General features: G+C 41.4%; 1 protein-coding gene across 5 annotated transcripts in view; it reads left to right on the forward strand.

Moving 5' to 3' along the window:
* dcaf6 (ddb1 and cul4 associated factor 6) overlaps positions 1–25,329 on the forward strand; it is a 236,811-nt gene that overhangs the window by 87,740 nt on the left and 123,742 nt on the right. For all 5 annotated transcript variants that reach the window (XM_043700884.2, XM_043700878.2, XM_043700880.2 and 2 more), the window contains exon 9: positions 24,667–24,789. In XM_043700884.2, the coding sequence (XP_043556819.1) occupies positions 24,667–24,789 (123 nt within the window). The remainder of the gene's footprint in view (positions 1–24,666; positions 24,790–25,329) is intronic.

Here is a 25,329-nt window from a genome sequence, read left to right on the forward strand (position 1 = left end):
TACTGCACACACTTCATCAGACGATGAGTCTGCTTGCTATTTTGTTCTCTCACGCTTTTGAAGTACTCTGTGTGTTTATTTGCAAAATGTTGACTGTAAATGTTGACTTAACTTAGTTGGTGCTATCTTTCTGCAGATGAGATATTCAGGATAGGCACAGTTGGCATATCCTATCCATGAAAATCCAAAAGCCATGAGCTCTCAAACTATGTCTGAACAGTTCTTGTTTTTCTGATTTGTGTTCAGATGTTTAATTGACTAAATTAGCAGGAAAGATATCTCTTTTCACAAGAAACCTATCAATTTCTTACATAAGTGGTAGAAGTTTTTAAAGAGAAAAATCCAAATGTAATCATTTTAAAATATGTGTTAGCAGTGGAAATATGTCCAGACAGGCAGGCCAAATCAACAGCCATCCCAACTGTGTGCTTCTTTACTGAGCATACACAGTTTCTTCTAACAGGTTTGGTTTTGTGCACATGTAGGATGCAAAGCAGTGCTGCTCCTGAGATTTTTGCAGCACACTACTCACCTTGCTGTGGCACACCAGTTGAAAACTTCTGGCTCCAGACAGAGTGTGACTGATATTTGCTGGAAAACAAAGCATTATTGGAGGCTTTGAATGCTTATTTTGTGGCTGACTTCCCAATTATCTTCCCAAAGATAATTGAAAGTCAAGATGTGATAGAGAGGGATGAACTAAAAACATTCACCATCACAAGGGAATAGCTGCTAAGAAAACTAATGGGCTTAAAGGTTGATAAGTCTCCTGGACAAGAAGGCCAGCATTCTAAGATCTTAAAAGAAGTGGTGGCAGAGATATTAGATGTATTGATTATAAACTTCCAGAATTTCTTAAATCTGGAACTGTCCCAGCTGATTGGAAAATGGCAAAGGCACCTTTTATTTGAGAAAAGAGGAACGCAGAGAGCAGGAAACTATTTGATCATAGACTAATATCTGTCACAGGGAAAGTCGCAGAAACATTATTAAGGAGGGTACTTTATTAGCAGGATACTTTGCAAATCCCAATTTGATCAGGCAGAACAAACAAGGCTTTTTTAGTAGGAAATTGTGTTTAACTAATCAAATTGAGATATTTTTGATGAAATAACATGTACAGAGAAAAAGCAGAGCCAGTAGATGTTGTGCAGTTGAATTTCCAAAAAGGCATTTGATATATCTGCTGCACAAGCTGTGCATTTGATATAAGATATTAAGAGTCACAGTCACACAGCATGGAACTTGTCTGCACCGACCAGATATCCTAAATTGATCTAGTCCCATTTGCCAACATTTGACCCAAATCCCTCAACTCTTCCTATTGATTAACCCCATCCATCTTGTAATTGTACCCACCTCCACCACTTGCTTGGAGAGCTTATTCCATATGCACAACACCCTCTATGAAAAGGTTACCCCTTGTATTGTAAGTATAAAGGATTGATTAGGTAACAAGAAGCAGAGATTTAAGGTACATGAATTGGGTTAACAAGCTATCATTAATGAAGTGCCACAGGGATCATTGAGTCCTCAACTGATAATCTATCTCACTGATTTTGATGATGCTGAATGTATTGCAGCTTAAATTTGTCAAAAACGCCAATACGTGCAGATAAGTAATTTGACTCGAAGAGGTGGAGAGTGTGCAAAGAGGTACAAACTGATTAAGTAAGTAGGCGGAAATTTGGGCAGATGGAATATGTAGGTAAATGGGAACTTTCCCTTTTGGAAGGAAACATAGAAAAAGCAGTATACTGTTTAAATGGAAAGAGATTGAAGAGCTCGGTACCAAGGGTATTTGAAGCATATAAGAGTTACATACGAGTGATTAATAAGGCAGCTGGAATATTGTCATTTGTGTAGGGTGTAGAATGTAAAAGTTGGGCACCTTTCCTATAGTTCAGTGATACACCAGGAATGGAATTACATTTCCAGGTCAGGATGGTGACTGGGTAGGATGTGATCTTTTAAGTTCCCCTGTGTCTGATATACTTGTCCTTTTAGATGTAGTTCCTATAGGACATCGGGGAAGTGATATCTGGAGTACTGTGCATAGTTTTGTCTAATTATTTTAAAACACATGTAACTGCTTTCAAAGCAATTCAGAGGACAGTTCATCTGACTTATTCCTGGGATGAAATGATTGCCTTATGCAGAAAGGGTGAACAGATTAGGTTCAAACGATTGGAGTTTAGAAGAATGAGAATGAAATACTTGGCTCCTGACATCTGGCAGCCTTGGATAAACATGGAAAAAAGTGCAGAGGTGAGGTGAGAATGACATCCCTTGACATCAAGGCAGGATCTGACCAAGAGTGCCATCAAGGAGCTATAGCAAAATTGGAGTCAGTGGAAATTTTGGGAAAAATTCTTTGTTTGCAGTTGTACCTAACACAAATGAAGGTGATTGCAGTTGTAGGAAGTCTATCCTCCTAGTTCAACAATATCACTGTAGGAATTCCTGAGTCTTAGACCCAATAATCTTCAACTTCTTAGAAAACAAATTCATGCAATGTAGGCTATGTTGGATAGATCAGAAATTTTTTGCCCATTCTAGTTGACATTGAGAAAGTGGTTTTGAGCTGTCATTTGGAAACACTGTAGTCATTTGGTGTAAGTAAACCCATAATGCTATTAGGGAGGGAGATGTGAGATTTTGACTCAGTGATACACCAGGAATGGAATTACATTTCCAGGTCAGGATGGTGACTGGGTAGGATGTGATCTTTGAAGTTCTCCTGTGTCTGATACACTTGTCCTTTTAGATGTAGTGACTGCCACCTCATCAATGATCTTGCCTCCATCGTAAGGTCAGAAGTGGAGATGTTTGATGATAATTCCACAATGCTCCACACCATTTGCAACATCTCAGATACTGAAGTCCATGTGTGTGCAGCAGAACTTGGCCAACATCCAGACTTGTGCTGATAAATGACAAGTAATATTTGTGACACACACAAGGTGTAAAATCTGTGCTCACACCTCTCCCCTCACCTCCATCCAAGGCCCTAAAGGAGATTTTCCTGCATGTCCACCCACCTTATTTACTGAGACCATTGCTCTCGATATAGTCTCTATACCGGGGAGACAGAAGGCCAACTCGCTGAGCGATTCAGGGTACATCTCCGGGACACACTCACCAAACAACCCCACTGCCCTGTGGCTAACCACTTCAACTCCCCTTCCCACTTCCCCAAGGAGAAGTCCTGTGCCTCATCCACAGCCAAATCAAATTTCCCCTCCCCTACCTCAATCTCATCCAAGGTCCAACCCTCCACTCAGCACCACTCTCAACCTGTCCTCCCTGTCCATCTTCGTTCCCATCTATCCATTCCACACTCCCCACTGACCTATCATGATTACCTCCCACCTGCATACACCTATTACCTTCTCACCTACCTTTCCCTCAGCCCCACCCCCATCCCCCTAAATATCTTTCAGCCCTCTTCCCCTCCACATTCTTGGTGAAGGGCTTGTACCGGAAAAATTCACTCTCCCGCTCCTCAGATGCTGCCTGACCTGATGTACTTTTCCAGTGCCACACTTTTCAACTTGGAGGACAGGAAAAATTTCTGGCTGTAACACCTGCTCCTCTTTTAAGGTATTTTAGGTGCTGGAGGTGATTTCCTCGAATTGCAGGAGCAACAATTACTGTTTTGTATGCTGTTGCATAGTTGTGGAACTTTGGAGAAAAACAAAAGTCAAAACAACAGCACTTTTAAAAGGGAGAGGAACAAGCAAAGGCAGCACATGGTGAAGTCAGTACAGGAGAGAGAACAGAGAGAGAGAGAGAGACACACACACATTGCTAAATGACAGAGCAGTGAACCTGCGCAGTTACTGCCTTTGCTGTTGTATTCATGTATCACTGGACATCGGAGTGCATCTGGGAAAATTAACAAACAGTGAAATTCACAACTGATCTTGGAGGAACCTGTTTGGGAGAGGTCTCTGCACAGAAACAGATAAGTGGATGTTTTAAGCATGGCCTGACAATAAATCTGCAATAGTGCGTAGAGTGGGGATGTTCTTGATATGTTTTATTGAGATATGTCTCTTGATTAAACTCAAAATATAAGCCATAAGTATTAAGTTAACCTGGAGTAGTGTTTTGTAGAGGAATAAGACAATGCTACTTTCTGGGTCTGTCGATTGAAAGAAGCAAAAATGGCCTTTCATAGAATGGTATGCTCTTCTTGTCGGATGTGGGAGTTTAGCGAGAGTTTACGGATTACTGAGAATTATATCTGCACTAAATGCCGTTGGTTGCGAATCCTATCAGATCAAATGGATCGGTTGGAGAGACAGAGGCAATGAGGAATTTACAAGAGCAAGGGGATGTGATGGATGGCAGTTATAGGAAGGGCGAAAAGTTGCAGACAGAGTCACATATATGGGTTAATTCCAGGAAAAGTATGAGAGGTGGGCAAGTAGTGCAGGAGTTTTCTGTGGCTATCCCCATTTCAAACAAGTATGCTGTTTTGGAAAATGTGGGGTGTGATGGATTCACAGGGGAAGAAAGCACGAACAGCCAAGTTTCTGATATTGAGACTGGCTGTAATGCAATGAGGGGTACATTGGGTTCCAAAAGATTGATTGTGTTAGGGGACTCTCTAGTCCGAGGTACAGATAGATGTTTCTGTGGCCAGCAATGAAAAACCAGAATGGTGTGTTGTTTCTCTGGGTGCCAGGATCAAGGATGTCTCAGAGAGGGTGCAGAATGTTCTCAAGGGGAAGAGGACCTAGCAGGAGGTCATTGTCCACACTGGAACCAATGACACAGGAAGGGAAAAGGTTGACATTCTGAAGGGAGAATATAGAGAGCTGGACAGGAATTTAGAAAGGAGGTCCTCGAGAGTAGTAATATCTGGATTACTCCTGGTGCTATGTGCTAGTGAGGGCAGGAATAGGAGGATAGAGCAGATGAACGCATGGTTGAGGAGCTGGTGTATGGGAGAAGGATTGATATTTTTGGATCACTGGAAGCTCTTTTCGGGTAGAAATGACCTGTACAAAAATGACAGATTGCACATGAATTGGAAGGGGACTAATATACTGGCAGGGAACTGCTTGGGAGGATTTAAACTAGTATGATGGGGGGGGGGGGAACGCGGGGGTGTTGGGGGTGGGTGGGACCCAGGGAGATAGTGAGGAAAGATTTCAACCTGAGACTGGTACAGTTGAGAAAATAAATGAGTCAAACTGTCAGGGCAGGCAAGGACAAAGTAGAGAACAAGGTAGGACCAATAAATTAAACTGCATTTATTTCAATGCAAGAGGCCTAACAGGGAAGTCAGATGATCTCAGGGCAAGGTTAGGAACATAGGACTGGGATATCATAGCAATTACAGAAACATGGCTTGGGGATGGACAAGACTGGCAGCTTAATGTTCCAGGAAACAAATGTTACAGCAAGGTCAGAAAGGGAGGCAAGAGGGGAGGGGGAGTGGCGTTTTTGATAAGGGATAGCATTATAGCTGTACTGAGGGAGGATATTCCCAGAAATACGTCCAGGGAAGTTATTTGGGTGGAACTGAGAAATAAGAAAGGGATGATCATCGTATTGGGATTGTATTATAGACCCTCTAATAGTCAGAGGGAAATTGAGAAACAAATTTGTAGGGAGATCTCAGCTATCTGTAAGAATAGTAGGGTGGTTATGGTAGGGGATTTTAACTTTCCAAACATAGATTGGGACTGCCACAGTGTTAAGGGTTTAGATGGAGAGGAATTTAAGTGTGTACAAGAAAGTTTTCTGATTCAGTATGTGGATGTACCTATTGGAGAAGGTGCAAAACTTGACCTACTCTTGAGAAATAAGGCAGGGCAGATGACTGAGGTGTCAGTGGGGGAGCACTTTGGGGCCAGCGACCATAATTCTACTAGTTTTAAAATAGTGATGGAAAAGAATACATCAGATCTAAAAGTTGAACTTATAAATTGGAGAAAGGCCAATTTTGACAGTATTAGGCAAGAACTTTCAAAAGCTGATTGGGCGCAGATGCTCGCAGCTAAAGGGATGGCTGGAAAATGGGAAGCCTTTAGAAATGAGATAACAAGAGTCCAGAGACTCCTATAAGGATGAAAGGAAAGGCTGGTATGTGTAGGGAATGCTGTCTGACAAAGAAATTGAGGATTTGGTTAAGAAAAAGAAGGAGGCATATGTCAGTAATAGCTGAATGTGTTGCTGGAAAAGCGCAGCAGGTCAGGCAGCATCCAAGTAGCAGGAGAATCGACGTTTTGGGCATGAGCCCTTCTTCAGGAATGAGGAAAGTGTGCCAAGCAGGCTAAGATAAAAGGTAGGGAGGAGGGACTTGGGGGAGGGGCGTTGGAAATGCGATAGGTGGAAGGAGGTCAAGATGAGGGTGATAGGCCGGAGTGGGGGTGGGGGCGGAGAAGTCAGGAAGAAGATTGCGGGTTAGGAAGACGGTGCTGAGTTCAAGGGATTTGACTGAGACAAGGTGGGGGGAGGGGAAATGAGGAAACTGGAGAAATCTGAGTTCATCCCTTGTGGTTGGAGGGTTCCTAGGCGGAAGATGAGGCGTTCTTCCTCCAACCGTCGTGTTGCTATGGTCTGGCAATGGGGGGAGTCCAAGGACCTGCATGTCCTTGGTGGAGTGGGTGGGGGAGTTGATGTGTTGAGCCACGGGGTGGTTGGGTTGGTTGGTCTGGGTGTCCCAGAGGTGTTCTCTGAAACGTTCCGCACGTAGGCGGCCTGTCTCCTCAATATAGAAGAGGCCACATCGGGTGCAGCGGATGCAATAAATGATGTGTGTGAAGGTGCAGGTGAATTTGTGGCGGATATGGAAGCATCCCTTGGGGCCTTGGAGGGAGGTAAGGGGGGAGGTGTGGGCGCAAGTTTTGCATTTCTTGCGGTTGCAGGGGAAGGTGCCGGGAGTGGAGGTTGGGTTGGTGGGGGGTGTGGATGTCAGTAATAGACAGAATAGATCAAATGGATCCTTAGAGTATAAAGACAGTAGGAGTATGAGGGAAATGAGGTAGCTTTGGCAAATCGAGTTAAGAGAATCCAAAGGGTTTTTACAAATTAAGGATGAAAGATTACTAGGGGTAGAATAGGGCCCCTCCAAGATCCGCAAGGCTACCTTGGGAGCTGCAGGAGATGGGGGAGATACTAAATGAGTATTTTGCATCAGTATTTACTGTGGAAAAGGATATGAAAGATATAGACTGTAGGGAAATTGATGGCGACATCTTGCAAAATGTCCAGATTACAGAGCAGGAAGACTGGATGTCTTGAAATGGGTAAGGGTGGATAAATCCCCAGGACCTGATCAGGTGTAACCTAGAACTCCGTGGGAAGCTCGAAAAATGATTGCTGGGCCTCTTGCTGAGATATTTGTACCATAGATAGTCGCAGGTGAGGTGCCGGAAAACTGGAGATTGGCTGCCATGGTGCCACTGTTTTAAGAAGGGTGGTAAGGGCAAGCCAGGGAACTATAGACTGGTGAGCCTGACGCAGATGGTGAGCAAGTTGTTGGAGGGAATCCTGAGGGACAGGATGTACATATATTTGGAAAGTCAAGGACCGATTAAGGATAGTCAACATGGCTTTGTGCGTGGCAAATCATGTCTCACAAACTTGATTGAGTGTTTTGAAGTAGCAAAGAGGATTGATGAGGGCAGGGCAGTAGATGTGATTGTATATGGACTTCAGTAAGGTGTTCGACAAGATTCCCCATGGGAGACTGGTTAGCAAGGTTAGATCTCACGGAATACATGGAGAACTCTCCATTTGGATAGAGAACTGGCTTAAAGGTAGAAGACAGAGGATGGTGATGGAGGGTTGTTTTTCAAACTGGAGGCCTGTGACCAGTGGAGTGCCACAAGGATCGATGCTGGGTCCACTACTTTTCTTCATTTACGTAAATGATTTGGATGTGAGCATAAGAGGTATAGTTAGAAAGTTTGCAGATGACACCAAAATTGGAGGTGTAGTAGACAGCAAAGAAGGGTACCTCAGATTAGAACAGGATCTTGATCAGATGGGCCAATGGGCTGAGGAGTGGCAGATGGAGTTTAATTTAGATAAATGTGAGGTGCTGCATTTTGGGAAAGCAAATCTTAGCAGGACTTGTACACTTAATGGTAAGGTCCTAGGGCGTGTTGCTGAATAAAGAGACCTTGGAGTGGAGGTTCATAGCTCCTTGCAAGTAGAGTTGCAGGTAGATAGGATAGTGAAGAAGGCGTTTGGTATGCTTTCCTTTATGGTCAGAGTATTGAGTACAGGAGTTGGGAGGTCATGTTGCGGCTGTACAGGGCATTGGTTAGGTCACTGTTGGAATATTGCGTGCAGTTCTGGCCTCCTTCCTATTAGAAGGATGTTGTGAAACTTGAAAGGGTTCAGAAAAGATTCACAAGGATGTTGCCAGGGTTGGAGGATTTGAGGGTGAGGGGACAAAGATATAAAAGGGATCTAAAGGGCAACTTTTTCACGCACATGTATGGAATGATCTGCCAGAGCAAGTGGTGGAGACTATTACAATTGCAACATTTAAAAGGCATCTGGATGGGTATATGAATAGGAAGGGTTTAGAGGGATATGGGCCAGGTGCTGGCAGGTGGGACTAGATTGGGTTGGGATAGCTGGTCGGCATGGATGAGTTGGACCGAAGGGTCTGTTTCCGTGCTGTCCATCTCTATGACTCTATCTGCAGTCCTCACTTTCTGCTTGTTTCCATTAGTGTTTAAAAGAATAAGACGTGACTTAATTGAAACAGAAGATCCTAAAGGTCCATGACAGCGTAGGTATAGAGATGGGTGAATCTAGAAATCAGGGGTCATTTATTTATAATTGAAGAAGAAAAATATTTTCTCAGGATTGAGTTACTGGATCTCTGTTCCTGAAGCCATTGTGGCAACAGAGGCCTTTAAATATTTTTAAGGCATTGATAGATACGTTGAGTACTTTTGAGGGTTAGGTAGATTCATAGATTCTTGTTAAGCAAGGGGGTCAGAGTTTGTCAAGGTTAGGCTTGAATGTGGATTAGAAGTTTCAATCAGATCAGCCATGGTCTTATTGAATGGTGGAGCAGGCTTGAAGGGCTGATGGCCTACTCCTGCTCCTAATTCACATATTCCTACATATCCCAGCAATGCCCATGTCCCAAGATTGAATATATATTTTAAAACATCCACCATCTATAAAGTTAAAGTGCAGTTAGTTACTCTCTCCTTGCCTGGGTGAGATGACTCCAACAACACTCAAGCTTGATTCAATGCAGATCAAAAGAGTCTGTTTGATTGGCAGCTGATCATGTTAAGAGCCAACCACATTGCTGTGGGTCACATGTTGACCAGATCAGGTAAGGATGGTGGCTTTCCTTTCCTGAAGGACATTTTTACAATGGTTATGTGGTCTCCATTAGGTTATGCTTTTATTCCAGATTTTTGATTGTACTCAAATTTTACTATCTGTCTTGGTTTTCTTTGAACTCTTTTTCTCTCAGAACATTAGCGTGGGATTCTGAATTATGATCCCGTGGCATTATCACTGACTCCCAGTGCCGCTTGATAGCAGTTATATTTTTCATCATTGGATGATTGAGGGTAGACTAGGACAGTTACTGACCGGAGTGAATTTGAACTGCTTTTTGTGGACTGGACAGACTTGGCAATTTTCCACATTGTCAGTAGATGCCTGTGTTATAACAGCACTGGAACATTTTGATCACCAAAGCAACCAGTTTTAGAGCATATCTCTTCACTACTAGAGCTAAGATGCTGTAGGGTCTATTGTGACCAGTGCAGTATTATTTCTCATCAGCAAGTAGGAGATGGGTGAGGTCGTCGATGAATATTTCTCCTGTGTTTACCATGGAGAAATATATGAAAAATTGCAAACTTGGGGAAGTTAATGGTGATATCTTGGGGGCAGTCCCTACCGTAATAGAGGTGGTGTTAGACATGTTAGAATGTGCGACGGTGGATAAATCTCCTGGTCCTGACCAGATATATCTGAGAGCATTGCAAGAGGCTAGAGAGAAAATTATAGGTGCTCTGACTGATGTTTTTAGATTAGATTACATTACAGTGCGGAAACAGGCCCTTCGGCCCAACAAGTCCACACCGACCCGCCGAAGCGAAACCCACCCACACCCCTACACTTACCCCTTACCTAACACTACGGGCAATTTAGCATGGCCAATTCACCTGACCCTGCACATCTTTTGGACTGTGGGAGGAAACCGGAGCACCCGGAGGAAACCCACGCAGACACGGGGAGAACGTGCAAACTCCACACAGTCAGTCGCCTGAGGCGGGAATTGAACCCGGGTCTCGGGCGCTGTGAGGCAGCAGTGCTAACCACTGTGCCACCGTGCCGCCCACATCGTCATTCGTCATGGGTGAGGTCCTGGAAGACTGGAGGGTAAAAAATGTTGTTCTCTTATTTGAGAGAGGCTGCAAAGAAGAACCTGGGAATGTCAGACCAGTAAGCCTAACATCTTTGGTAGGTAAGTTACTTGAGAAGATTCTGAGAGATAAGATATACGTGCATTTGGAAAGACAGGGTTTGATTAGGAGTAGTCAGCATTGCTTTGTATGTGGGAGATCATCTCTCACAAATTTGTTAGAGTTCTTTGAAGTGACCAGGAAGATTGACGAGGGCAGGGTGGGAGACGTAGTCTGTGGATTTCAGTAAGGCCTTTGATAAAGTTCCAAATAGTAGGCTGCTCTCGAAGGTTAGATCACATAGGATCCAGGGGAGCTGGTAAATTGGATACACAGTTGTCTTGGTGGTAGGAAGCGGAAGGTAATAGTGGAAGGATGCTTGTTGGACTAGAGGCCTATGACCAGTGGAGTGCCTCAAGGTTCGGTGCTGTGCCTCATTGCTGTTTGTTACCTGTATCATTGATTTGGATGAGAATGTACAGGGCATGATTAATAAGTTTGCAGGTGACACTAAAAGAAGCACTTTCATGGACAGAGGGGAAGGATATCTGAAATTGCAGCAGGAACTCGATCAGCTGGGGAAGGGTCAAGGAATGGCAAATGGAATTTAATATAATAAATATGAGGTCTTGCATTTTGGAAAGTTAAACCAAGGTGAGAGTTTTATGGTGAAGGCAGCTTTTGGCACACTGGCCTTCATCAATCAGGGCATTGAGTATAGAAATTGGGAAGTTAAGTTGCAGTTGTACAGGATGTTGGTGAGACTGCACTTGGAGTATTGAGTTCAGTTTTGGTCACCTTGCTGTCAGAAGGATGTTATTAAACTGGAAAGTGTGTAGAAGAAATTTACAAGGATATTGCCGGGACTCAATAGTCTGAGTTATTGGGAGAGGTTGGACAAGCTAGAATTTTTTTCTTTAGAGCTAAGGAGACTGAGGGGGTATCTGATAGAAGCGTATAAGATCCTGAAAGGCCTGGGCTAGGATGAAAGCACTCAGTCTTTTCCCAGGGTTGGAGAATCGAGGACAAGGGAGTATCAGTTTATGGTTAAAAGAGAAAGAATAAAAGGCAACCTGAGGGGGCAACTTTTTTTACAGAGAGTGTCGTACACTATGGAATGAGTTGCCAGCAGAAATGGTTGAGGCGGGTACATTGACAACATTTCAAAGGCATTTGGACAAACACAGATAGGAAAGATTTAGAAAGATATGGGCCAAGAGTAGGGAAATGGGGTTAGCATGGATGCACATTTTGGTCAGCATGGACCACTATGAACTCTGACTGTAATTGCAGTGAATCAAGTTAGTTGAAGACTAACATCTGTGATGCAAGGGAAGAAGGCTGAGGTAAATCATTCCTTCCCCACTTCTGACTGAGGGTATTTGCAAATGTCTCAGCTTTGTCTTGTGCACTGACATGCCAGACAGTTCCATTATTGCACGTAAGGATGTTTGTGGAGTCTCCTCATGTTAATTATTAAATTACACCTCCCCTTTATCATTCATGACTGGATATGGCAGACTGCAGTGCCTTAATTTGATCTGTTGACTGAGATCATTTAGCTCTATGTATAAAATGCTGCGTCTGTTTCGCATAATAAGGTGGTGCTGGAGTTGGGCTGGGGTGGACCAAGTTAAAAATAATGACAGCAGGTTATCGTCCAACAGGTTTATAAATTCCTACTTTGGAAATAGAACCAGTCTGATTCAATATTGGAATGCAACCTCACACCTTTAATACATTGTCTGAGCTGAGATGTCACTTTTTCCTATAAAACCTTAAGTTATCTCGGGAATGTGACTTGAAAAAAGTTCTGGGATTTACATAAGGAATTGAAACCTGCAACCCATTCGAAAAGATGAAAGACTTAACAGCAATCTAGGTTTGTTCAATATATCGTATCAGTTTCATGATACTAAGATTTCATGCTATAAATTCTATATATTATAATCCTGCCCCACTAGCTACCTGACAAGGGAGCATGCTCGAAAGCTGGTACTTCCAGATAATCCTGTTGGACCATAACCTGGTGTTGTGTGATTTTTAACTCTGTTTATCATGTTAGTAATTCTGTATTGTAGCTTCACTGGGTTGGTACTGGATTTTAGGTATATACTTTGGCATTTTAGACATCTTACACTCCTGATTAAACTAGGTTTGGTCCCCTGCCTTGTGGTAATGGTGGAGTGAAAGATATACCCAAGTGTTGAGGCTTCGTATTGTGGTTGAATATAATTCTGCTGCTGCTTAGATTAGATTCTGGGAGTATACTCATGAATAGGGATAACAGCACTCCTCGGGTGAAGATGTTAAACTGGGGGAAGACGAGCTACAACAATATTAGGCAGGAACTGGATAATGTTGATTGGAGATGGCTGTTTGAGAGTAAATCACATTGGATGTAGGAGTGTTTCAAACGTCAGTTGGTAAAAGTTCAGGTGAGAATGAAGGATAGGTATGGCAAGTTAGGTAAATCTTGGATGATCAGGGATGTTATGACCTTGGTCAAAAAGAAACCATGTGTAATGTCTAGGAGGATGGGAACTGATGAAGCTCCTGAAGTATATAAGGAAGTAGGAAAGAACTTAAAACAAGGAATTCATAGGGCTAAAAGGGGTCATGAAAAGTCATTAAGGATTAAGAAGAATCTCAAGGCTATCTATACATATAGAAGTAGCATGGGGGTAGCCAGGGAAAGGGTTGGCCCACTCAAGGACAAAGGAGGGAATCTATGTATGGAGCCATTTGAGGTAGATAGGTCCTAAACAAATACTTTGTTTTGGTATTCACCAAACAGAATGAATTGGAGGAGGATGATGACCTTGGAAGGGAGTGTTGAGTTTCTAAGCCAAGTTGCTGTTAAAAAGGAAGTGGTGTTGTGTGTCTTAAAAGGCATTAAGTAGCTAAGTCCCTTAGTTCTGATGGGATCTATCCCAGAGTATTGAGGGAGGTAAGAGAACAAATTGCTGGAGCATTGACAGACACCTTTGTATCCTCTTTGGCCACCGGTGACGTCCCAGAGGACTGGAGAATAGTCATCATTGTCCCATTGTTTAAGAAGGGTAACAGGAAATTACTGACATTTACAGGCCTGTGAGTCTTAAGTCAATGGTCAGGAAATTATTGGAAAAGATTCTCGGGGACAGGATCTATATGTATTTGGAAGCAAATGGACATATTTGCAATCGACATCATGGTTTTATGCAGGGGAGGTCATGACTAATTAACTTGATAGAGTTTTTTGAAGAGGTGACGATGATGACTGATAGAGGAAAAGTGGTTGGTCTCTATGTGGACTTCAGTAAAGCCTTTGACAAAATCCCTCAATGACAGACTGGTAAAAAGGTGAAATCACATGGTATCGGGTGAGCTGGCAAGATGGTTACAGAACTGGCTTAGTCACGGGAGACAGAGGGTAATGGTGGAAGGATGTGTCTCAGAATGGAGGTTTGTGACTAGTGGTGTTCTACAGAGATCAGCGCTGGGACCTCTGCTGTTTGTGGCCTACATAAATGATTCGGAGGAAAACGTAGCTAGTCTAATTAGTAAGTTTGTAGATGATTCCGAGATTGGTGGAGTCGCAGTTAGTGAGGAAGATTGTCAGAAGATACAGTAGAATCCAGATTAATTGGTAGCATGGGCAGAAAAATGGCAGATGGAGTTTAATCCAGACAAATGTGAGGTGATGCATTTTGGCAGGTCAAGTACAACTGGAAACTATACAGTTAATGGCAGAACTCTTCGGAGTATTGATATGCAAAGGGATCTGGGTATATAGGTCCACAGATCACTGAAGGTGGCAACGCACATAGATAGGTTAGTAAAAAACGCTTATGGCATGTTTGCTTTCATTGAAAGGGGAATTGAGTATAAAGGAAAGATAAGTTATGCCGCAGCTTTGTAGAACTTTAGTTAGGCCACACTTGGAGTACTATGTACAATTCTGGTCATCACACTACCAGAAGGATGTGGATGCTTTGGAGAGGATACAGAAAAAGTTTACCAGGATGTTGCCTGTTATGGGGATTTTAGCTATGTTGAAAGGTTAGCTACACTGGGTTTGTTGTTACTGGAATGCAGGAGGTTGAGGAGCAACCTGATACAATTTCATAAGATTGTGAATGGCATGGATAGAATGAAAAGTGAGAGGCTTTTTCCTATGGTGGAAGGATCAACTTCTAGGGACACAAGTTTAAGGTGCGAAAGGAGGGGCGGGGTTTAAAAGAGATGTGCGAGGCAAAGTTTTCAGGATGGGTGATGAGTGCCTGAGCGCTTTGCCAGAGGAGGCGGTGAAAACGAACACAACAGCAGCATTCAAGAAACACCTGGCCTAATACATGAATAAGAAGGGGATAGAGGAATACATATCCTGGAAGGGAAGACACTTTTAGTATGGAAGGGCAAAATATATTGGCACAGACTTGGAGGGCCGAAGGGGCTATTCCTGTGCTGTAGTGTTCTTTGTTCTTTGAATTTCGCTTCATAGATGCCAAATTTTAAACTTGTCAATCTGATCTGAATCTATCCCATTTTACACAGTGATAGTAACATACAACACAATGGAAGATGTCCTCCACTGTGACAATGGACATTGCCTTGTGTAAAGCAAGCTAATTTGTCTTTAACATCAATACAAGGAACCTTATAAATCAGCTCCCAGAAGTCACATGACTTTCATTACAAATTGAGCTGGTGTTGGAACCAGACTGTACTTATCTTGAAAAGAAATCATGAGACCTTTTGAAAATCTAGGAATATTTCCAAAGGTGTATGGAAACTCATTGACAATGGCTTCAGTGGAATTTTTAATAGCTCTTCGTATCTCACCAAAAGCCTGACAATTAGAACAAATTCAAACTAATGGCTTGGACATTTAAAAAATTAATTCACTTTGTGTAAAAGGTGATGAATGTATCTGTTTCAGACCTGGGCTATCCAGTATCTGATACGGAAATATGATTTGTATTTTTAAAGTATTGAACTATATAAATCTCTGTCTGTGAGCAATCATTAGGGCCGAGTAGAGAACTTTGAATGCCAACAGGGAGGTAGAGGATTCAAGGCTGCTGTCCAGAACTAGGCTATTATGAGCTGCAATTTGCAGTACCACAAAAGTGAAACAAGAGAGCCTTCATTCACTTCCAGGTTTGTTCTGCACACTCCACCTATGGGATTGACATCCATTTACTTAACCATGGAAGAAATTGCAACTATTGAATATGACTTCATTTTCAACCCATTACTTTACAAAGAGAATCTTCAAGCAAGCCAGGCCTGTAACAATTAGAAACTGATCTCATGTTCATCTCCATACATAATATCTATCATTATTTACACCAAATCTTTGTAACTGTATTTTAACTAATAACTTACTACTGAACTAACTTGATAGTAAACTTTTATCTTATTTGAAGCATAAAACTTGTGCTGCTTTGTTGTTTATTCATTCATGGGATAAGATAGTCATTAGCTGGCCCAGCATTTGTTTTTGCCTATCCTTGTTTGCTCCTGAGAAGCTCGTCAAACTGCCTTTTTAAAGCACTGTAGTGCAATTTGTGCATGTATACGCACAATACTATGAGCAACTTGGATGGAACAAAGAATTTTCCAAGTCAGAATAGTGAGTGGCTTGACAGGGAACTTGCAGAAGGTGGTGTTCCCAAGTACCTGGTACACTTGTCAATCTAAATTGTGGCTTTGGAAGATGCTAACTTATTAGCCTTGGTGATTTTATGCAGTGCATTTTGTAGATATGCTGATTCTATAGAGCATAGAGTGAGTGAATGTACATAATGTCAGTCAAGTGGACTATTTTGTTGTGGATGCTGTCAAACTAACATTATTGGAGCTGCACTCATCCAAGCAAATGAGTATTCCATCACATTCTTTACACTTGTGCCTTGTAGGTGGGCAGGCTTTGGGGAGTCGGGATGCAAATTATTCATGGCAGGATTCCTAGTCTGATTTGCTCTTGTCAGCACAATATTTACATGGTTAGTCCAGTTCAGTTTCTGATCAATGATAACTCCCACAATGTTAGTGGCAGATTCAACGATGGCAATGTCTTTTAATGTCAACGTGAGATGGTTCGATTCTCTATAGTGAAAGTGCTCATTCCCTGACACTTGTGGCAAGTAACATTCATGCCACACTTTTCAGCTCAAGACCAGTATACAGTCCTGGTCTTGCTGCATTTGAATATGGTCGCCTTCAGCATCTGAGGATTCATGACTGGTGCTGAGCATTGTACAATTATCAGTGATTCCCACTTTTGATTTAATTATGGGAGGAAGGTCATTCATGAAACAGCTGAAAGTTGTCAGGTGAAGGACACAAATCGAACTCCTGCAGAGATGACTGCAGCTGAATGTCTAATTTTCAATGACCACAGCCATCTTCTTTTGGTTCACATCCTTCCTGCTGCAATGGAATGTTTACTCTAATTCCCATTGACTCCATTTTTGCTCACTATTTTTAAATTGGAGCACTTGGAAATAAAAGTAGCTTACACAAATTCATTGCTCATAGGCATTTGAAGCTATGCCAGGTGTGTGCCATGATATGACTACTGGTGAAATAGAGCACTACATCTGCAGCAGACAGGTTGGTGAGGGCAAGGCAGAGCAGTGTTTCGAATTGAGAGTGTGTTGCTGGAAAAGCACAGCAGGTCAGGCAGCATTCAAGGAGCAGGAAAATCTGACAGTTCCGTAGGCAGGTACTGAGGAAGATGTGGCTGTGTTAACAAGTCTGCTTGAGGATGTGGCGGAAGAGCTTCAGGGCAGTGGAGAGAACTTGGAGTACATTGAGAGAGGGACTCACTGAGATCTTTGTAGAGAGAGGAGGAGAATTTCCTCAAGGTGGGCATTCTTGGAAGAGGCTTCGCAGTAAGGTTGAAATCAATTAGGAGACAGTGAGGTCTGCAGATGCTGGAGATCAGAGTTGAGAGTGTGTTGCTGGAAAAGCACAGCAGGTCAGACAGCATTCCAGGAGCAGAAAAAAGGAGCAGTCGTGTTTCCGAGTGTTGATATGCCTGAAGGTGTCCTATTATAGCAGGTTTGTCTTGAGTGAGCTGGACATTACTTTGTAGGGAAAAGTGGAAGATAGTTAAGAAAACAGAGATTCAGATGAAGAGTTAGACACCTAAAATGTTGACTTTGTACACACAGGTGCCCTCTCACTTTGCTGTACTTTTTCAGTCATATCGTATTTTTTCATATTTCCAATACTTTTTATCTGTTATACTTCTTAAAGTGCAAATATACCAGCTGTGTATGTGTATCCACGTCAGTCAAAATACTAGCTTCTTTTAGAAACCTTGTTTTTAATTTGACAAGAAAATTAATCAAACGTTGCACTGCTAATGTGGAACTGGTTTACAGCAGTCTTTAGTATTGTTGATGCTTGCTTTTTAACTGATACTGAATGTATTCTGCATTAACAAGCTATATTTAGTGATAGACATTTTAAAATCTAAATTAGAGTGCATTCTGTGCCTTTGCTTTCTGTACCATCTGTGCTTCTGTGTAATGTTCGATTTGGAGAATTACTAATCCATTAGCTGAGGAAGGACTGTAGATGGTAGGAAATCATTAAGAGACTTCTTGACTGGATCCAAGTAACTTCATACATTCCAAAGTCAAAATGGGGTCTGTCAGAATCACTTTCTTTCAGTTACATATTTGCTTCCATTCCTAGTTGGTCTGCCCCACCCAAGGGATGGGACATAACAATATTCTCAGCCATTATCAGAGGTTCCTTGGATATTAATGCATAGCCATCAGGCTTTTGTTGGATTTGTCTGTGGGGCAACTGTCCCTATTTTGATAGAAGTTAAAATAAGGAAATCTTTGCAGGGTCAACTGGATTAGTTGTGCCTTTGTTATAAGACCATAAGACATAGGAGTGGAAGCAAGGCCATTCAGCCCATCGAGTCCACTCTACCATGTAATCATGGCTGAAGGGCATTTCAATTCCACTTACCTGCACTCTCCCTGTAGCCCTTAATTCCTTGCGAGATCAAGAATTTATCAATCTGTGCCTTGAAGATACTCAACATCCTGGCCTTCACTCCATTCTGTGGCAGGCCCACCACTCTCTGGCTGAAGAAATGTCTCCTCATTTCCATTCTAAATTGACCCCTCTCTAATTTTAAGGCTGTGCCCATGGGTCCTAGTCTCCCTGCCTAACAGAAACAACCTCCCAGCATCCACCCTTTCTAAGCCATGCATTATCTTGTAAGTTTCTATTAGATCTCCCCTCTATCTTCTAAACTCTAATGAATACAATTCCAGGATCCTCAGCCAATCACATGTGAGACCTACTATTCCAGGGATCATCCGTGTGAATCTCCGCTGGACATACACCAGTGCCAGTATGACCTTGCTGAGGTGTGGGGCCCAAAAATGGACACTATTCTTAATGGAGCCTAACTAGAGCTTTATAAATTCTCAGAACCATGTCGCTGCTTTTATATTCCAACCCTGTTGAGATAAATGACAACATTACATTTGCTTTCTTAATCACAGACTCAACCTGCAAATCAATCTTTAGAGAATCCTGGACTAGCACTCCCACATCCCTTTGTACTTTGGCTTTATGATTTTCTCACTGTTTAAAAAAAATAGTCCATGCCTGTATTTTTTTCCAAAGTGCAAGACCTCACACTTGCTCACATTGAATTTCATCAACCATTTCCTGGACCACTCTCCAAAACTGTCTAAATCTTTCTGCAGCCTCCCACCACCTCGGTACTATCTGCCTAACTTCGTATTATCGGCGATCTTTGCCAGAGTGCCCTCAGTCCCTTCATCCAGATCATTAATATATAAAGTGAACAGCTGCGACCCCAACACTGAACCCTGCGGGACCCCACTTGTCACCAGCTGCCATTCCGAAAAAGAACCTGTTATCTCAACTCTCTGCCTTATACCCAGTCACTGGGTTGATATAGGGTGGGCTATCCTGTTTTAATCTTGCCTGTCTTTGCTGCAAGGGCTTTGGAGCATCATGGTGGCTCAGTGGCTAGCACTACTGCTTCACAGTGCTAGGGACCTGGATTCGATTCTGGCCTTGCGAAGTTGTCAGTGTGGAGTTTGCCCATTCTCCCTGTATCTGCGTGGGTTTCCTCTGGATGCTGCAGTTTCCTCCCACATTCCAGAAAGATGTACAGGTCACGTGAATTGGCCATGCTAAATTGCCCATAGTGTTAAGTGCATTAGTCAGGGGTAAATGTCAGGAAATTAGTCTGGGTGGGTCACTCTTCGGAAGGTCAGTGTGGACTTGTTAGGCCAAAGGGCCTGTTTCCATGCTCTAGGGAATCAAATTACATCAACATTATGGGTCAAACTAGTTAAAGTAGATTTTCTTCTGTGAAGGACAATAATCTGGTAGTTTCATGGTCAGTACTACTGAAACTAATGTTTTATTCCAGATTAATTTGATTTTAATTTAAATTGACCCAGGGATTTGTCTTTCATGCATTTCTGCCATTGAGCCACTGTTCTGTCAGGTCCAGCAGTTGAGTATTTGTTCATGGTATCATAACAGTTGCTTTGTGAATACTTCAAAGAATCATAAAGCCAATGTAGGGATTAAAAAGTGAAATTTAAATTTGGAGAATGTGATTTGCAGATTGAAGTCTGCAGATAGAATGAACTTAAATTCTTCCAGTAACTAATGACAACTAATTTAAATTCCACTAACTACTAATAGTAATATAGCTAGTTATAGCCAGACAACTAGATTGGGTTGGGATATCTGATCGGCATGGACGGGTTGGACCAAAGGTCTGTTTCTATGCTGTACATCTCTGACTCTAAGTCATAGATTCCTGCAACATGGAAACGGGCCCTTTGGTCCAACTTGTGCATGTTGACCAGGTTTCCTAAACTGAACTAGTCTCACTTGCCTGTGTTGATCCATATCCCTTTCAAGATTTTCTATCCATGTACCTGTCCAAATATCTTTTAACTATCATAATTGTGCCTGCCTCTACCACTTCCTCTAGTAGCTTGTTCCATATACACACCTCAGGTCCCTTTTAAGTCTTTTCCCTGCCTCCTTAAAACTGTGCCCTCTAGTTGTGGATTCACCCACCCTGGGAAAACTACCCTGGCAATTCATCTTATCTACCTACATCTTCTAGAAGGTCACACCTCTGCCTCCTAAACTCCAGGGGACAAAAAATTCCAGCTTATCCAGCCAGTCCTTATAACTGAAACTTTCCAGTCTTCGTAAGATCCTTGTAATTTTGTTTTGCATTACTTCTTGTTTAATAGCATCCTTCCTATTTCAGGGCAACCGGAATTCTGTGTGTACTCTAAATGATATCTTACCAGTGGCTTGAGAGCTGGAATGTGGAGGTGCCAGTGTTGGACTGGAGTGGATGAAGTGAGAAGTCACATAACACCAGGTTACAGTCCAACAGTTTATTTGAAATCACAAGCTTTCAGAGTGCTGCTCCTTTATCAGGTGAAGTGGAGGGAAGCACACAGGCACAGAATTTATAGGTGGAGAAATAACTGAGATGATTCCAGGTAATTAAGAGTATCAAAAGATAGAACAACTGGTGTAAGTGGAGTATCAACTGGCTGAATAATAAGTCTTTGCAGGTGGTCAGAAGTGTCAGTGTGAGTAAAGTGTCAACAGCTGAATAGCAAGTGAAGGGATAACCTATGATCCAATTAATTTAAGCTGAGAGATAATTACAAAAAATCAAAAATAAGACGATGCTAGAAGATGTCTCTTATTTTTGATTTTTTTTTCTCATTATCTCTCTGCTTTAATTGATTGGATCATAGATCATCCCTTCACTTGCTGTTCAGGGATATGGGGCAAACACAGGCAAATAGGACTAGTTCAGTTTCGGAAATTTAGTCGACTTGCATGAGTTGGACCAAAGAGCCTGTTTCAGTGTTGTATGACTCTATGACTTGTCAGCCAATCAACAGCCTTATCACGTGTAGTATTTTGACACTTTACTCACATCAGTTAACACTTTTGATCACCTGCAAAGACTTCTTATTCAGTCTGTCAACACTTCACTCACACCAGTTGTACTATCTTTTGACACTTTTAATTACCTGGAATTAACTTGCAGTTATCTCTTTGCCTGTAAATTCTGTGACTGTGTTTCTCTTCGTCACCTGATGAAGGCACAGCACTCTGAAAGCTTGTAAATTCAAATAAACCTGTTGGAGTGTAACCTAGTGTCGCATGACTTCTAACTTTGATAGCTATAATATGACATCCCAACTTGTTTACTGTGCTCTGACCGACGAAGACAAGCTTGCCAAACACTACCTTCGCCCCCGTCAACCTGTGACTGAACTTTCAAAGAATCATACGCCTGTGCTCTTAGGTGTCTCTGATCAACAATCCTCCCAGGGTCCTACCATTAACTGTGTAAGTCCTGACCTGCTTTGACTGACCAAAATGCAACACCTTGCATTTAAGTGAATTAAACTCAAGCTGACATTGCTCACCCAGTTCCTGTTGTACTTGAGATAACCTTCATCATTTTCCACTATAACACCAATTTTGGTGTCATCTGCAAGCTACTAACCATGCTTCCTATATTCTCATTCAAATCATTTATATAACTAACAAACAACAGTGGACCCAGCATCAATTTTTGCTGCACACCGTTGGTCACAGGCCTCCAGTCTGAACATCAACTCTCTACCAACACCCTCTGTCTCCTACTGTAAAGCAAATTTTGTATCAAATTGGCTAGCCCTTTCTGGATCCCATATGATCTAACATTACTAACCAGTCTACCATTTAGAACCTTGTCAAGGCCTTGCCAAAGTATCCATCTTCTTGGTCACCTCTTCAAAAAACTCAAATTTGTGAGACATGACTTCCCATGCACAAAGTCATACTGACTATCCCTAATCAGCTCTTGCCTCTCCAAATGCATGTAGATCCTGTCTCTCAGAATCAAGAATTTACCCACTCCTGGCATTAGGCTCACTTGTCAATAGTTCCCTGCATTTGCCTTGCAGCCTTTCTTAAATAATGGCACAACATGAGCCACCCTTCAGCCTTCTGGCACCTCAGCCGTGCCTGTTGATGATATAAATATTTCCACTATGGACCCCGCAGTTGCTTCCCTGGCTTCCCACAATGTCCTGAGATACATTTGATCAGTTCCTGGGGTTTTAAGACCTTCAGCACATGCTCTTCTGTAATGTGGATTTTTTTTTTCAAGACCTCACTATTTATTTCCCTGAGTTTCCTAGCCTTCATGTCTTCCTCCATGATAAGTACTGACAAGAAATATTCATTTAGGATCTCACCCATCTTTCCTGGCTGAGGTATTCCCATGCAGAATTGTAGACTTTCTAAGCTCCCAGGTATTTCGAAAAGACAAAGACTTGAACATATTCTTTTGTTCGGAGGAAGCAAGTCTTCGCATTTGAAGGTGTTGTTTCTAGTCTATGTTAATAAGCCACATTATGAGCTTGGTCGATTATCTTAAATTGGCCAATACATTGCCATGGAGAACCTTGAAAGTCAACTTGCAAACCAGTCAGCACCTATTTCTCCTGTAAGTAAAAATTGTTTGAAATTTGGCATTCTTGCCTTTACCCTGATGAATGCAAGATAGTGTGTTTTGGCAACACATCTCTCTCTTCAGCCATATAAGAGTTCTGTAGTACCAAGCAACATTTGGTAAACCATAATATATTTCCTATGAATGGAGCCCAATACTATGCATGCAACCTTAACTGAACCCAGTTAATGTTTTATAGGGGTGCATCATTGCATCATGGCTTTTACTGTTCGATACCTCTACCTTTAATAACTTAAGAATCTGTACTCCAAATTCCTTTTGGTTTCCACAGTATTACATTTACTTTCATTTGTATAACAATCAGTTTTTTTTTGTAACTAGCTTCACATCCACTGATCTTAAGTTCTATTTACCACTGTTTATTACGTTTTTGCATTTTATTATGTAGCTTGTAGTTTGTAGCTTGCCAATCTATAAAGAATTAACAATGTTCCTTATTTTGATATTATCTGCAACTTTTGACACTATCTAGCCCTGCGTCTTAATCGTCAATACTTAACAAATTAACATAAGTAATTCTAGAACTAATCATTATGGGACTCTGCTATTCAGTTCTGCCACTTTGGAAAAATTAAACTTAACTCCAACTCTTTATTATATTTTTCTTCTGAACAATGTTTCATTTACTTGACTATCCTCTCCTTAAATTTACGAACATTAACTATCTCTAAGAATTTGCTGTATTAGATATACCTGATGTCCACATACATCAGATCTATTGCACTTCCAATTGTATGCCATATTGTTTACCACCTCAGAGAATACTAAATAGCTTATGTAACATGGTAATCCTTTTAGAAATTACATATTGCCCATAGCTATAGCTTCCTGTCTGTTTGAAAGAATAATTTTCTTTGAGCATTCCTGTTCCAACATTTTCTTCTGATGTTTCTGTACCTTTTGGTTAGTTATCTGTATTTTCTCTCTAAGTTCTTCCCTGTTTCTCAGCTTCTGAAGCTATTGCCCTAGAGACTGCTTCTGTCGTCTTCCTGTTCAGCACCTAATTTCCATTTATCAAATTCCTGTAGTTTAAGTCTGCTCTCGTCAAATGGTGTTACAACCTTAATCCATGATACCCTTGATTTAAGAAATCTGTATATTTGCAAAACAAGGTCCCTTTTTATGTTTACTATGTTTATCACTTTATCATTAGTTTATTTCCTTTCTTTTAAAAATATGACTTCATTTAATTTACAATTTACTTCATCTAATTTACATTTACAAGTGTTGCCAATCTATTAATCTACCTCGTATTTTTATGGTCTTTGACATAATTTGCTATACCCCTCCTTATCTTGCATTCCTTCAATTCCCAAAAGCAGATCATTTATGCATATAGTAAATGAGATATTTTAATTACATAGCTTATTTAACTTGCAAAGTGAATTGGAGAAAAAGGAAAGGGTTGAATTAACTGGTTACATGCTAGAGTTTCCCCATGCACTGTTGGTCCAGTGACCTCCTGTGGTATATGTTATGATGCCCTAAAATTTCGAATCATGAAAATGTCTTGTAGTGGTGATACACGTCAGTGAATAGTTGTAAACATATTATCAATGCTGTAGTTTGCCAGAGCGAATAAAATTCACCTGATTTTCAGTCTTCAAGTACTTAGATACAGAATACCAACAGTTATTTAGAGAATATCTCTTAACTAACGTTTCTTTAATCTTTCAGGCGAACAAAGTCCGAATGTATCACTAATGCAGCGCATGTCAGACATGTTGTCCAGGTGGTTTGAAGAAGCCAGTGAAAATGCACAAGGAAATTTGAGAGGAAGGGGAAGATCCCGATCCCGAGGTGTGTCGCCATGGTCTCAGACCTTATATGACAAGATTATGTAACACTAAAATCCTCCTTTTTTTTATATATATAAATAAATATCTTGGTAAATTGTATTTTTAATTAACTGCTTACTATTACAACACGCTTTATCATTTTATTCAAGTACTTTCTTTGTTTGAAAAGTTGTAACATTACAAATTTAAACAAAAATCCACAAAGGTAATTTGCAATTATGCAGCATAGTGTTTTGCTCAACACTGGGGAAAGAGGATTGTTGTGTTGAATCTTGTGAGGAAGAGCAAGGAATTCGAAACAAAGCAACTACTGAGTAAAGAATGGAAAGGAGAGAAAACATAACAAACATGGTTCCAGCAGTGAGTGGGTATACAAAAAGGGAATGTACTTTATTTTTCCTAGGTGGATTGTTTATTATTTAAAATAATGACTCTGTGAGCTTTCATATTTGAAGAAAGGCAAAGAACGCTGCACGTCAGGCCTAAATAAAATATTAAAAGTTAATTTTTTGGATTTCCCTAGGCTTATTTCACACAGCAA

This window comes from Chiloscyllium plagiosum, unplaced genomic scaffold (genome assembly GCF_037043375.1).
Source record: "Chiloscyllium plagiosum isolate Xiang-an unplaced genomic scaffold, Cpla_swu_hap1 HiC_scaffold_12, whole genome shotgun sequence".
Classification (NCBI taxonomy): Eukaryota; Metazoa; Chordata; class Chondrichthyes; order Orectolobiformes; family Hemiscylliidae; genus Chiloscyllium; species Chiloscyllium plagiosum.